A 15,813-nucleotide genomic window follows, 5' to 3' on the forward strand; every position below is an offset into this window, starting at 1 on the left:
GTCAGGTGAGACGCAGAAAGCTCCGAATATTTTAGTTTAAAAAGAAAAAGACAGCCTCCCGAGTGGCGCAGTGGTCTAAGACACTGCATCGCAGTGATAGCTGTGCCACTAGAGATTCTGGGTTTGAGTCAAGGTTATGTCGCAGCCGGCTGTGACCGGAAGACCCATGGGGCGGTGCACAATTGGCCCAGCGCTGTCCAGGTTAGGGGAAGGTTTGGCAGGCAGGGAAGTTCCTGTCCCATCGCGCACTAGAAAAAATCTAGAAAAATATGTCAAGCCAGCCCTTTTATTTAGTCCATCAATTCATTCACAGGGCAAAGAGAAACAAAACCACTCAAATGAAAGACATCTTGAAAACGTAAAAAAAAAGAAAAATACATGTTTATAAACAAATAAATCCTAAACGAATAATCCTAATCGTTAGACTGTGTTCAGGTCAGTGTTGGATCATTACCAACAGACAGATGAGGCTAGTGACAATTATGTTTGCACCATTACTACAGAGAAACTGTATTGTTTCTAGCCCAAACAGTTTAAAAGATATGACCCATAATACTGAATTTTTTGCTTTCTATCTTGACACTGTTTTTTACAGTATTACACAATAAAACGAACAACAATGTACCGTATTAGTTATTCACAAAGTTGTACAATGCACTCTGGGTGATTTTAGGCATAACTGTTAAAGTATAACGTAAATTCTAATGAAACGTTGGTTTAACAGTACATTACATGAAAGAGGTACTGTATTTGAAAATGTACTGTAATTCCACCCCACAGAATACAGTACACTGCCTTATTTTTGGTGTGCCAAAAACCCTTTTGACCACAATTGGGTGCATAACTCATTAACACATTTTGAGGCTTGCCTTGTATGAGGATATATTTGTTGTATCCATATGTGAGAACACTGTACCAATTTAATAACTGATATATGGTAATGTAGTAGTGACCCAACAATTTTTATGTATTTATTTTTATTTATTTCACCTTTATTTAACCAGGTAGGCCAGTTGAGAACAAGTTCTCATTTACAACTGCGACCTGGCCAAGATAAAGCAAAACAGTGCGACAAAAACAACAACACAGAGTTACACATGGGATAAGCAAATGTACAGACAAAAACACAAAGTAAAATATATGTACAGTGTGTGTAGAAGAGTAGGGAGGCAAGGCAATAAATAGGCCATAGTGGCGAAATAATTACAATTCAGCATTAACACTGGAGTGATAGATGTACAGACGATGATGTGCAATTAGAGGTACTGGGGTGGAAAAGAGCAACAACAAAAAAATAACAATATGGGGATGAGGTAGTTGGGCTATTTACAGATGGGCTGTGTACAGGTGCTCAGACAGCTGATGCTTAAAGTTAGTGAGGGAGATATAAGTTTCCAGCTTCAGTGATTTTTGCAATTCGTTCCAGTCATTGGCAGCAGAGAACTGTAAATAAAGGCGGCCAAAGGAGGTGTTGGCTTTGGGGATGACCAGTGAAAAATACCTGCTGGAGCGCATGCTACAGTGGGTGTAGCTATGGTGACCAGTGAGCTGAGATAAGGCGGGGCTTTACCTAGCAAAGACTTATAGATGACCTAGAGCCAGTGGGTTCGGCGACGAATATGTAGCGAGGGCCAGCCAACAAGAGCATGCAGGTCGCAGTGGTGGGTAGTATATGGGGCTTTGGTAACAAAACAGATGGCACTGTGATAGACTACATCAAATTTACTGAGTAGAGTGTTGGATGCTATTTTGTAAATGACATCGCCAAAGTCAAGGATCGGTAGGATAGTCATTTTTATGAGGGTATGTTTGGCAGCATGAGTGAAGGATGCTTTGTTACAAAATAGAAAGCCGATTCTAGATTTAATTTTGGATTGGAGATGCTTAATGTGAGTCTGGAAGGAGAGTTTAAAGTCTAACCAGACACCAAGGTATTTGTAGTTGTCCACATATTCTAAGTCAGAACCGTCCAGAGTAGTGATGCTAGGCGGGCGGGCGGGTGCTGGCAGCAGTCAGTGGAAGAGCATGCACTTAGTTTTACTAGCATTGGAAAGCAGTTGGAGGCCACGGAAGGAGTGTTGAATGGCATTGAAGCTCGTTTGGAGGTTTGTTAGCACAGTGTCCAAGGAAGGGCCCGATGTTTACAGAATGGTGTCCCCTATGTGTATAGGGGACAGATTGGAGTGACTGAAAACCTCAAACCTGTAATGGTTGAGTATTTGCCATGTCCTTGTTCAGTTTTGCTCTATATATAGTGCATTCGGAAAGTTTTCAGACACGTTGACTTTTTCCACATTTTGTTACGTTACATCCTTAATTATAACATTTATTAAATAGATTTTTCATCATTTTTCACCCTCATCAATCTACATACAATACCCCATAATGACGAAGCAAAAACTGTTCAGCTTCACCTGAAATGACCTTCCAACCGTCTTGAAGGAGTACCCACATATGCTGAGCACTTGTTGACTGCTTTTCCTTTACTCTGCAGTCCAAATTATCCAAAACCATATCAATTGGGTTGAGGTCGGGTGATTGTGGAGGCCAGGTTATCTGATGCAGCACTCCATTCCTCTCTTTCTTGGTTAAATAGCCCTTACACAGCCTGGAGATGTGTTGGGTCATTGTCCTGTTGAAAAACAAATGATAGTTCCACTAAGCACAAACCAGATGGGATGGCGTATCGCTGCAAAACGCTCTGGTATCCATGCTGGTTAAGTATGCCTTGAATTCTAAATAAATCACTGACATTGTCACCAGCAAAGCACCCCCACACCGTCACACCTCCTCCTCCATGTGGAGATCCTCCGTTCAACTACTCTGCATCTCACAAAGACACGACAGTTGGAACCAAAAATCTAAAATTTGGACTCCAGTCTAATGTCCATTGCTCGTGTTTCTTTGCCCAATCAAGTCTCTTCTTCTTATTGGTGTCCTTTAGTAGTGGTTTCTTTGCAGCAATACGACCATGAAAGCCTGATTCACACAGTCTCCTCTACACAGCTGATGTTGAGATGTGTCTGTTACTTAAACTCTGTGAAGCATTTTTTTGGGCTGCAATTTCTGAGGCTGGCAACTATAATGAACTTATCCTCTGCAGCAGAGGTAACTCTGGTCTGACTCCAAGCAGGCTGTCATGTGCCTTTTACTCAGGAGTTGCTTCTGTCTGGCCACTTTCCAATAAAGGCCTGATTAGTGGAGTACTGCAGAAATGGTTGTCCTTCTGGAAGGTTCTCCCATCTCCACAGAGGAACTCTGGAGCTCTGTTAGAGTGATCATCGGGTTCTTAGTCACCTCCCTGACGAAGGCCCTTCTCCCCCAAAAGCTCAGTTTGGCCGGGCGGAGAGCTCTAGGAAGAGTCTTTGTGGTTCCAAACTTCTTCCATTTTAGAATGATGGAGGCCATTGTGTTTTGGGGGACCTTTAATGCTGCAGAAATGTTTGGGAACCCTTCCCTATATCTGTGCCTCGACACAATCCTGTCTCGGAGCTCTATGGACAATTCCTTCAACCTCATGGCTTGGTTTTTGCTCTGACATGCACTCAACTGTGGGACCTTATGTAGACAGGTGTGTGGCTTTTCAAATCATGTCCAAGACAATTCTGATGGCCAATCACGTGAAGCGGATGTGTAAAGAAATCGTGCCGCCCTTTTCCGCCGAAGATATTAATAAAATCAAACAGTTGTAGAAGTTCTATAAAGTTGTAGAAACATCTCAAGGATGATCAATGGAAACAGGATGCACCCGAGCTCAATTTCGAGTCTCATAGCAAAGGTTCTGAATACTTGTGTAAATTACCTTAATTTTTAATACATATGCAAAAAAATGTAGAACCTGTTTTCGCTTTGTCATTATGTGGTATTGTGTGTACATTGATGAGGAAAATATTAACTTAATCCATTTTAAAATGCTGTAACATAACAAAATGTGGAAAAAGGAAAGGGGTCTAAATACTTTCTGATCACACTTTGATATGCTATAATATTAAAACACATTACCTAGCAGTCAACCATATAATTACAGTAAAATATTGTAAAATACAAACCCTGCCTCCTCTCAATGAATTAATGCATTCATCCATTAATTCATTACAATTACAATAAAAAGATTACAGTAAGATTATTGGTACCATAAATCTGATTACGGTAACATGGTGTACTGTACATTTACAACATTATACTGGCAGCAGAGTTGCCAGCAATTAACTGTAATTATATAATACAGCTGTGATGCTGTAATGATTACAATGAGCTCATTTACAGTATACTTATGTATTGTATAATACACTACCCTTTTTCTTACTGTAAAACATTTTACAGCTTCCCTGCTGTAAAGCAAAAAACTGTATTTAGCTGGCAACTCTGCTGCCAGTATAATGCTGTAAATTTACTGGGAACAGTTTTACAGTTCAACTGTAAATAGATCCATGAATTGATCGATTTACACAATACATGTTATCGCTCTCTTTCTCTTACCTTCCTTCTTTATTTTTTATTGTTCCCTTTTTTTCTGTATCTCTTTCTCTCGAGGCCAACAACTTCAGAAAGAGTTGAAAGTGAATCCTGTCTTTTGAGACCTCTACACAAAGCCATTGTCCTCTATCATAAAGAATATGGCCATATTGAGATAGGCCTTTTGTGTTTCTGAAACTTGCTGCAGGAAACAGGTCTTTTTTTTATTTTTCTTTATCGATTTAACACTTAACAGCAAGTATATTCTCACCAAACAAAGCCAGGAGGTTTAGTCTTTAAAATAGACATCAAATCAAATCAAACTTTATTTGACACGTGTGCCAAATACAACAGATGTTTCTGTGAAATGCTTACTTTACAAGCCCTTAACCAACAGTGTAGACCTTACTGTGAAATGCTTACTTTACAAGCCCTTAACCAACAGTGTAGACCTTACTGTGAAATGCTTACTTTACAAGCCCTTAACCAACAATGCAGTTCAAGAAAGAGTTAAGAAAATAATTACCAAATAAACTAAACAAAAAAATAATTAAAAGTAACACAATAAAATAACAATAACGATGCTATACCAGTACCGAGTCAATGTACGGGGGTACAGGTTAGTCAAAGTAATTTGTACATGTAGGCAAGGGTAAGGTGACTATGTATGTATATAGCTTATGACAGTACGCCTATAGTCAATGTGTGGGGGTACAGGTTAGTCAAGGTCATTTGTACATGTAGGCAGGGGTAAGGTATGCATGTATGTATATAACTTGTGACAGTACGTCGATACATGACATCTACATTTCACTGTAGTGTAGAGACGTGATATGATACTTGTAAAGCAATTGTTTTATTATTATTCCACTGTTAACAATTGTTTTACAAGTATCATATCACGTCTCTACACTACAGTGAAATGTAGATGTCATGTAAATGGAGTAATGAAGACAACCAATTGGACATTTGTTGACATGGCCCAACCGACAAGATCCTGATGCAACAGGATTGGTGAGCCAGTAGTGTTTGCTCTCGACACAGAACTCTAAGCTGATAGACCTCCATGGGACACAGCATTTATGTTGGCTTCCAGCTCAAAGCAAACACTACACAGCCTCAGCCCACTTCAAAAACAACATGAGAATGTATTCAGAGATCCTACAAGTTTATAAGTAGTATAACTAGATGTACCATATATAGTCATATGCCAGTATAGTGAGTGTTTAGACATAATTGTAACTCTAACTGCCTATTCTAAGGAAAGTTAACTGCTTAATTTATGGAAAGTTAACTTGTTTATTCTATGAAAGGACATTCAGAAAAAGCTATGCAGAAAAAGCATGTTGTAATGCTGATCTCATGTGAGGCTCAGAAGTAGATTAATAATGTTCTTGTCATACTCCTTCGCCGATAACAAGACATGGTGTGAGATCAGCAATTAAACCCGAAAGGTTTGAAAAAGTACAGATACATAGTTCAAGTGAAACACGAAGTGATCCAAAACTATTCTAATTTTATGTTTGCTTTATGTATGAGCTGATCACAGACATGGAATTCAATATGCAAAATGCAAAACTCACCTAAGGCAGGTGCATTGCAGATGTCTGTCTGCAATACTGAGATACTCCCACAAAACCATTTATTGCAAAGTCTCGTCTGATATGCATTTTGGAATGTAAGTACTTTGTCTATTTTATCAGCCATCATTGCCAATTGTACCTTGTCATTCACAATCAGTGACACACCTGTAGTAGGCCAGTGTAATTGTTAAACGCCATTGTATTGCACAGGCAAAGTACACAATGAGGTTACACAATACACACTCAGCTCATAAGGGACACACATTAAGCTAATAATAACTTACCCATATGCTACAATAGTAGGCAACTCTACAAATATTATGTGATAAGCATAAAAAACATTGTAACCTATACATTTACTAATAAAAGAAATAGCTGCATTCTGTTCCTTATTTGTTACGTTATTATTCACTTAAGGTAATAGCTGCTGAATAATTGTTAGAGAATAATCAGAAATGTTTGAAATGTAAGAACTGTTGGAGCTATAATATTGGAAATCTATAAGGCTATAAGGGTACTTACTGTATAGGCTACTATCACAAGGAGGCATAGGCTAGAGTGACAGACAAGGGAATACCTACACAGTAGCCTAGAGTGGGGAGTCCCCAGTCCTGGGGCCTCATTATCAAAGGTGCTACCTGACAAAAAAATACTCTTGCGACACTTTTCCTGCAAAGGTTGGTAGGCTATTTATTGAACTTGTTTGACGCACAGGAATTATAACAATGGTAGGCTAATAACAATATTAAAACGCCATTGGTATAGAGATTGCATAGCAGCATGTAGCCTAAAATGTTACTTTGAGTTTTATAATCATATGTTTTTTCGTTGTGTATTCCTGCAACACAACAAATACTATTTATCCATTGCTCATTCATTAGATAAGTATGCTCAAATGTAAATAGACCGGTAGCCTAGAAAGTTTGAGTAGGCTTGCAGTATTGCTGTGACTGAGATAGAGGCGTGTTGTTGTATGTGTCGAACTGCTTTGCTTTATCTTGGCCAGGTCGCAATTGTAAACGAGAAGTTGTTCTCAACTTGCCTACCTGGTTAAATAAAGGATAAATAAATAAAACATCATAGCCCATTTAATCTCAGAGCCTATACCAAGACAGGTGATAGAAACATAATCATCTATTAAAAAATACAATATTGAACAAGAATTGGTATTTTGTATGTGGGCTGCAGCGTTTACTTTTAAATTGTTTGAAAAGACCATCAATCATGTAAAATGTGAAGTGAGTGTTCTGCAAAATATTCAAACATTCTGCCCACACCTCTACAGAAATGAGATCACATTTGCTATTGTGCTTTCTTTTAGAAATGGACATGGCCCAGTTCCAACATTTCCAAATTATACTGCAAATGAGGGTGTTTTTGTTACCATAAAAGGTGAATGGAGGGCGTTTTCCAGGCAGGATTGTATAATAGGCCTACAATATGTTTTTGATTTATCAATGAACATTTTTGGCACACGCAAAACCTAGAATCTCCAGGTATGCCAGTATTTAGTAAGACATTTACACTTGGTTGATAAATGAGGCCCCTTGAACACTTGTGTTTTCTGTAGAGGAGCTACAATATCTCGTCAATTAGTGCAACTACAAGTCATTATTCCCATACTAGCCTACTGTGAAACCTATAGGCTATCCCTTAGAACTGAGTTGATCCGGTTCCCGGACATTAGCTCTGGATAAAAAGCTAACGACTGTGTAAGGGCCTCCCTGTTGCCATCGCTCTGTTTGCATGGATATAAACAGGAGACAGCGCGGAGTTCGTTTTTTTCTGTCTTTTTCAGCCCTACAAGCTTGCGCTGTCGTCATGAACTGCACCTTATTTTTTCTACCTAACCAGCGAGAAGTGTTGTTTCTGTCCTGCCTGTCTGTTGCTCAGCAACACGAAGGCGTGTCCACCGGCGATGATTTAAGAAGTAGGAAACCCTTCTCTCGCTGTCACTTTTTGTCGGTTCAGTCTGTACTCCGGTCCCTGCATGGCAGCGGGATTGCTAGGGAGACGAGGGAATCCCCGGGTGTCGCCTCACTCCTGATCAATTTGCATCAACGGTTCCATGCCTGGTTGTCCGTCTCAGTCTGCCTGTTCCATTCGCTGCGCCCACAAGCATGGCTTGGAGTGAAGTGTAGCGCAACATCATCTCGGATTGTCAACCGGTGTAAAATAGGCTACGTAACCCATGCTGAAACAACCAGTGTATTTTACAGAATAAATTCATCAGAAGAACCACGTATATTTTCATTGATGAGGTGCGGGCTTTTTTAGTTTGACAAAGCAGCATTTTGGATGGCCAATGCCATTATAAAGTGCGCTTGGATCCTAATAGGCTGTTCCTTATTTTGGAAGAAAAGGATAAGGATTTGCATTTACATCTTTTTTTGTTTATGCAGGCAACCACCAAGTGACTTCGATAATATGGCATTGAGCGGGACGCTTTTGCCATCCATATCCACATTTGCAAGCGGCCCGACTGTCAAGAATAAATCCACGGGACATGCGAATTTGGTGAGTATGGTCATAGCAATTTTTTTTTTTTTTTTATCTCAACAGTCTGGGCTATAGGCATATTTAATGGTGGGTCAGGTCATAATCGGTTTTATTTATGTATTTCTATGGACATTTGTTTAATTTCTTGACATTATGTCATTGTTCGTAGTTATTCGTGTTGCTACGTTGTATCATTGCGGTACTCTAGCTCACTGCACCGCTGTAGGGGCGTGCACCAGCCGGGATAACAGTAGAATTTTCAGCGTGGTCACTGACTGAATGGATGGTAGTCTACTATAAGAATTTAGCTATAATTTACAGCATATACCCAGCAGTGGCATCCTGTATTGCTTTACTTTGCCCTGAACCTTAGTCACTATTCTAGCCGGCTGCCACCTGGTACTATACCCTGCACCTTAGAGACTGTTGCCCTATGTCGGTTACATAGAGTCATTGAATACTGGTCACTTTAATTATGTTTACATAGTGTTTACCCACTTTATATGTATATACTGTATTCTAGCCATGGCTCATCCTACATAACTACAGCTGTACACACCTTTTCTATTCATATACTTTGCATACTGTCTTTACACACCATTATATAGTATGTAGGCTATATATTTTTTTTTATTTTTTTTATTTCACCTTTATTTAACCAGGTAGGCAAGTTGAGAACAAGTTCTCATTTACAATTGCGACCTGTAACTATATATAGTTACATACATTATATGTATATATCAGTGGCAGTTGGTGCAGTTTAAGATGAGGGAGGATTATCATTATTTTTTTATGAGCCTTATTTCTATTACAGCATATTGGATGACAGTCATTCATATTCCATTCGCCCAGCTCAACGTAACATCGATAGGTTTAGGCTACTACATGATACTCAAATTTTCCCTGTACCCATCATGAGGTTGCTACAACCTAGCCTATGAATGAAAGTTTACAACGTAGGTGCACACGTCAAGAGACAGACAGTGACACATTCAATACCGACATGCACACTCTTGCCTGCATCTAGCTGATCTAGGGTGTAATCATTAGCCCAAAAGTTGCAAATTAGAGTTTCTATTGGACAAATTCAGATATCTTTCTCCCCGTTTTGTACCATTTGCTTCTGTTTAAGAAACCTTTTTCAACAGAATCGTCGGAATGAATACACCCCTGATCACACACAAACACAGTTAACTTTCTTAGCAGCCACATAAAAACAGCGTGATCACTTTGCTCATTGTACAGTATAATTCCTTCTCGCAACTATCTACACGCTCTCCTCCTCTCACCTTTTCCTTTCGCTTGTGGACTTCAGTGCACAACACATCAGCTGTCTGTGACCAGGCAAAAAAAACTTTCCAAGAAAAACCTTCATATCATGACTGCTAACTGCTACACACAGCCTACATTGTTGTCATGTCATAGTCAACATAGCTACTAGGCCTAACGTGTTAGTAAACCCGCTACAGTCATGCAGTACTGTGTACAGCCAAAAAGCAGTTTAGCAGATACACCGGCGGGCCCCAGTGGCAATACATGAATAAAACCAAAAGCTTACCTTGACTTGGAAAAGTTCTAGTGCTGAATGGACAGAGCCAGCTAGCTAACATAGCATCCCTTTCTGTTTGAGCCGGGTGTTTGAGTAGACTAAACAAGCTATCTGCATTTGTTAGCTAAGTGAAAGTGAAAGTTTAAAAATCTCTCTCATTATTCTCCTTAATTTTGTAAGAAATTAATTTGTTCAAAACTGTTCAACTATTGTCTTTCTCACTCTTTGAGTCAACTACTCATCATATTTTATGCACTTCAGTGCTAGCAAGCTGTAGCTTATGCTTTAAGTTATTTCATGCTGCAAGAGCTTTGATAGGTTGGGGGAATTATGAATTTGTCATAATTACTGTGTAAATCTATGGAAGTGGGTGAGAACCATGAGCCGCCTAGGTTTTTGCATTGAAATCAATGTACCCAGAGGAGGACAGAAGCTAGCTGTCTTCCGGCTACACCATGGTTCTGCTGAGGCTACTGTAGACCTTCATTGCAGAACAATGCGTTTTAATAAATTATTTGGTGATGTGGATATATTTAGTAAAGTTTTATCTAAAAATTATAACGTTTTTTTAATGTTGCTCTATAAAAATAAAAATAAACTGTGGAGTAAGGTCTTCCTCTTCCTCCTCTGAGGAGTCTCCACTGGATATATATATATTCCGTTCACTGACATTGCTTGTTCTGTAAATTCTTAATTTCTTTATTTCTTAATTATTATTTTTGTGGGATTATGTGTGGATTGTGTTTTTTTATGTTTTATTTACTGCTAGGTATTACTGCGCTGTTGGAGCTAGAAACACAAGCATGTTTCTGCACCTGCGATAACATCTGCGAATCTGTGTACACGACCAATAAACTATGATTTGATTTGAATTGATTTAGGCTGTTGGTTAATCTATTGCCAATAATGTGAATAGAATAGCCTACCAAATGTGAGTTGTTCTCAGGAAAAGTTTATCCAGATCTCTTGTGTTATAGCATCCTAATAAACTGGAACTAATCCATACATGTCTGGGATTATCGTACATGTCTGGGATTATTGTACATGCCTGGGATTACACAAGCGTATTTGAGACACAACGATAGATATGACCAAGAATCACTTTCCCATTTCAGTTAGACAGAACAAGAAATGTACAGGTGCTTACATTTGGCAATTAAATGTTTTGACCAAGGACACACAGTCTGGGTGAGCAGATTCACCTCAGCCAGTCTCTCAATGGTTTAGCACCATTATATCAGGCAGTCTTCAGCATTATGTTGATGGATTACCTATTAGCTCGGCTCTCTTTCTGTACTCATACTGATTTTAATGTGTGTTTCTCGTCTTCCCTAGAGATGGAAGGAGGAGCTGTCCCACCTGAAGAGGAGCAGCTGTTCTGACCAGGACATCTCCACTGGAATGGCCAAGAAAGAACCTGAAGATCTGGACCTACTGGACTATGACTTTATCCTGTCCAACACTATGCTACAACAGCAACAGCAGGAACAACAACAGCAGCAGGCTGAGGCTATGGCAACGAGCGGGTCCCAGAACCTGTCCCCTTCCCCGGGCTCCTACTCCTCCTACCAGCTCCCATCTCCCCAGGACTCTGCTCACAGTGACATGCTGTACACTATCCCTGACATCAGCGACGTGTCCCCCTCTGGGGGGTTCGTGGCGGAGCTGATGAGGCCTGAACTGGACACGGCGTACCTCCATCCCACCAGCCTGCATGGCAAGTTTGTGGTGAAGTCCACCATGGATATGGCAGAGGTTGGCCACAGCATTAATGTGAGTAGTAAAGCTGGTGTTGGTGTTGGTGTTGGCGCTGCCGCGGACCCCTCCTCCTCGTTGCCCTTTATTTGCCATAGGATAAAGCAGGAGAACCCCAGCACATGCACCATCACCCGGCCCATGGACCTCCAACTAGGGGTGGTGAACTCACACTCCCAGCCCAGGGCTGGTCAGAGGCCCCACCTCGACCCCCACGGCTTCCCCCCAGGGGGGCGCCCTATGACTGTCAGCCGATCAGCCTCATCTCTGTCTCCGGACCACACACTGGCCAGGGACCACCACCCCTCCAGCCAGGTGTTAACCCACCCCCAAATCCCGCTGCCCGGTCCGGGCTACCACCACACCTCTCCGACAGGCTACTCTCTACTCCCACAGCATCGTGGGTCTCTACAGTACCAAGGTAAGTTCAACTTCAATCTAAGTGTTTTTGACCAAGAGCCTTTTTTTACACAACATTAACATTTTCTGGTGCCTGACTCTGAGGAAAACATTGAGGTGATGAGCTCATCACTTCACCCTCTTCTCTCCTCCTAGAGCTTTTGTCCCCCGGTGGCGATAGTCTACCAGAGGAGCCCAAACCCAAACGCGGGCGGCGCTCATGGCCTAGGAAGAGAATTGCCACACACACGTGTGACTATGCCGGCTGTGGAAAAACCTATACCAAGAGCTCTCACCTCAAGGCACATCACCGAACGCACACAGGTTGGTACACATGTTGGATTTCTCATTGGAAAAACACAATTTCCAAAGATTTTTTGATGTCAGGAGGATTTTTAAAAGGCACTTTTTAATTCTTATTGCATCGCTTGGTTATAAGTTTCATTACTGTAGTTTATGGTTTATGAAATGGTCGGCCTTTAGTGATTCACAGCAGGAAGCTTTAACATTAAGTTTAATACCGGATTAATATTAACTTTACTTTACATTTTTTATTAATTTGGTAATGATTTGGTATAGAGACAGTCTGTAGAATGGAGACACATTTAATGGCTGGAATAATCCATTTAATTTGTTGAAATGGAACAATTTGCAAGAGGCAGCAATGTGACCCTTGTGTGTTAACTGCACTATAGAGCTACTATATGACAGGATGATTTTACTTATTCATGCGTTCATGAATTTTTAATTCAGTAATGCCAGTTAATGTCCCTCAGCAGTACACTATATGTTCACCTATAACTGTTACCTTCCCTGCTATCTACCCCATGCTGCTTGGCCCTGGCATAACGGCTGTTGTAATGCTAGCAGTAAATTACTCTACTGCATCATCATGGTAAAATAGCTAAAAAGAGAGAACAGCAGCCCAGTTGGCAGGTGTCATGAACGGGCATTTAAACAGCAACAGCAGGTTTATGCTGATCACTTTTCAAATACAACTGTAGGCTGATTTGTTTAACCTTCATGCACTGCAGGACAGGAACAACCTCTGTGTTGAGGAGAGGAGAGTTTGGTCTGTTTTAACTCCAGGGTCAACAAACAAAATTCTAACGGCCTTGTTTGTGTTTGTGTCTCTCTCGCTCTCTGTGTGTGTGTGTGTGCATGCCTGTGTGCACGCGTGTATGTGTGTGTTGTGTCATTACTAGGAGAGAAGCCTTATCACTGTGACTGGGTGGGCTGCGGCTGGAAGTTTGCCCGTTCGGATGAGCTCACACGGCACTACAGGAAACACACCGGGCATCGCCCGTTCCAGTGTGCCAAGTGTGACAGGGCCTTCTCAAGGTCTGACCACCTGGCACTACACATGAAGAGACACCTATGAGGCAGGGCCTTCTCAAGGTCCGACCACCTGGCACTACACATGAAGAGACACCTATGAGACAGGGCCTTCTCAAGGTCCGACCACTTGGCACTACACATGAAGAGACACCTATGGACTCACTGGACGCCATAGACCAACACTTAAAGACTTAAGATATTATTACAAAGACCGACCTGAACTTGTAGCTTTAAAAACCAAACATTGCCTTCTAGCCATTGTCAAAGCATCAAGACAAGTTGTGTGATTCACGACAAAGAGTGTTACACTCGCTAGGTTTCAACCCTATGACTAAAGACTGTTCTTTGTCCATGTATTAGTGATAAGCGAATAACCGAAATGGTGGTTATTTTTCGTTTTTTAAATAACTAATTGCTCAATGCACACATTGCACAGTATCAAGCCCAAACTATGTGATGTAGTAGGGAGTTGTAGTTTCCGACAGGACAATATTCTGCATAGTTTAGCGCAGTAAACGTGGTCATTAACTATAATGATAATAATCTATTGCACGCCTACTTAGGTGTGGGGGCAGACACGGAAAGAGAAAGAAGAGAGAAGAAAATGTGATCGAGAGGGATTGCTTCGCAATGTATCTCTACCTGAAAATACATAATCTAAGTCAGGGGTATCAAACTCATTCCATGGAGGGTAGTGTCTGCTGATTTTTGGTTTTGCCTTTCACCTAAGACCTAAACAACTAGGTGAGGGATTCCTTACTAATTAGTGGCCTTAATTCATCAATCAAATACAAGGGAGGAGCGAAAACTCGCAGACACTCTGCCCTCAGGAGAATGAGTTTAACACGTGATCTATGTAATTGATAGTTGGTATTCAGCAGTCATAAAATAATGCCTTATTTAGTTTAAATAACTATAACAATAGTGATTTTGACAGACAGAATAGGCAGCAGCTCTATAGAGATGAGGTCATGACTTGGAATGAAATAATAGTCATCAAATAAAAAAATGGAATATCCACAGCAACTAAAATATTTTATTAAAGTGAAGTGAACAAATTATGGTTAATAAGTGATAAGAGGTAATGGGCAATCACTGCTATCATGAGACTTTTTTAATAGTTTTATTCTGTGTTGTTACAGCATTCAACCCACATAATTCATAACATCAAAAATAAATAATCAAAACCAAAATCGAAAACCCTAATTATAATTGTTTTTTAAATGATTGAACCGAAACCGAACTGACCTCAAAAAGCACTAATTGCTCAGCACTACCATAAATGGGATCGTGATATGACGTTTGACAAGAGCCCTCGGGAACAACCTCCTTTGTGGGACAAAACTGGAATTGACCATCTAGGCTATTTATCGACAAAACTTGGAGGACCAGGTGCCAACGTATGACTGGAAATGTATTAGTTATCAGGGAAACAAGACTCAGACAGACAGAACACAGAAACGACATAACACATCCTAAGAGGCCTTATATCCATTCTATCAGAAACTTTGTTTGTCAAATTCATACTGTGTTAGACATTTATATTACTCTTCCAAGCCATTGATTACAGGTACAAATTAATTGATATGTTACAGGAAACTGCTCAAAGATAATGAAGTGTATTAAAAGGTACCAAAGATTATTTTTTTAAGAAAACAGATAAAAAAAAGAGTATCAAGTATCACATGGTTGTCCGTGAGTTTCTTGTCTGTGAGTTTCTTGTCTGTGAGTTTCTTGTCTGTGAGTTTTTCTTCTTCCGCAATTGAACTTTAATCAGGTGAAAACTTTGCTCCTCAATGGCGATGGCAATCTTTCAATGCACTGTGGTTGCAAAATGCAATAATGTTACATGAGACATTCATATCATCTTCAAAAACTCTGAACAATGTTTTTTTTGTTGTTCAGAGTCAAAGCATGTAATATAATCTGAAGTTTTGTACATTTGTAAAGAAAATGCTTTTTAAAAACTGCTTAAAAAGTTTTGTACAACATAAAGAATAAAATGTATTTAAAATTCACTTTGTATGTACTGATCACTGCTGTTTTGATAGCACTGTTATGTAAATTCTTCCATACTCGTATTAACCTGTAAAATGTTTTGATGAATGTATTTGGTAAATGTACCTCAACCATGTAAATCAAAATGAAGCAACATCCGTATCTAGTTTTATTAAACTATTTAGTTTGACTATCTATTTACGTAAGTCATAGCACATTTAAAATAATATGAATGCT

General features: G+C 40.1%; 1 protein-coding gene across 3 annotated transcripts; it reads left to right on the forward strand.

Moving 5' to 3' along the window:
• Positions 1-7,995: 7,995 nt before the first annotated feature.
• On the forward strand, positions 7,996-15,594 carry LOC139408930 (Krueppel-like factor 4). 3 transcript variants are annotated; one of them, XM_071153400.1, is made up of 6 exons: positions 7,996-8,299; positions 8,441-8,555; positions 11,422-12,262; positions 12,397-12,564; positions 13,446-13,581; positions 13,639-15,594. In XM_071153400.1, exons 1-6 carry the CDS (start codon positions 8,295-8,297, stop codon positions 13,676-13,678), a joined length of 1,305 nt encoding a protein of 434 aa, XP_071009501.1. In that variant the 5' UTR covers positions 7,996-8,294; the 3' UTR covers positions 13,679-15,594. The 3 variants fall into 3 exon arrangements, with proteins under 3 accessions (XP_071009501.1, XP_071009500.1, XP_071009499.1); XM_071153399.1 differs by having other exon boundaries at positions 8,137-8,299; positions 13,446-13,709; XM_071153398.1 differs by having other exon boundaries at positions 8,243-8,555; positions 13,446-13,709.
• Positions 15,595-15,813: the final 219 nt, after the last annotated feature.

This window comes from Oncorhynchus clarkii, chromosome 5 (assembly GCF_045791955.1).
Source record: "Oncorhynchus clarkii lewisi isolate Uvic-CL-2024 chromosome 5, UVic_Ocla_1.0, whole genome shotgun sequence".
Classification (NCBI taxonomy): domain Eukaryota; kingdom Metazoa; phylum Chordata; class Actinopteri; order Salmoniformes; family Salmonidae; genus Oncorhynchus; species Oncorhynchus clarkii.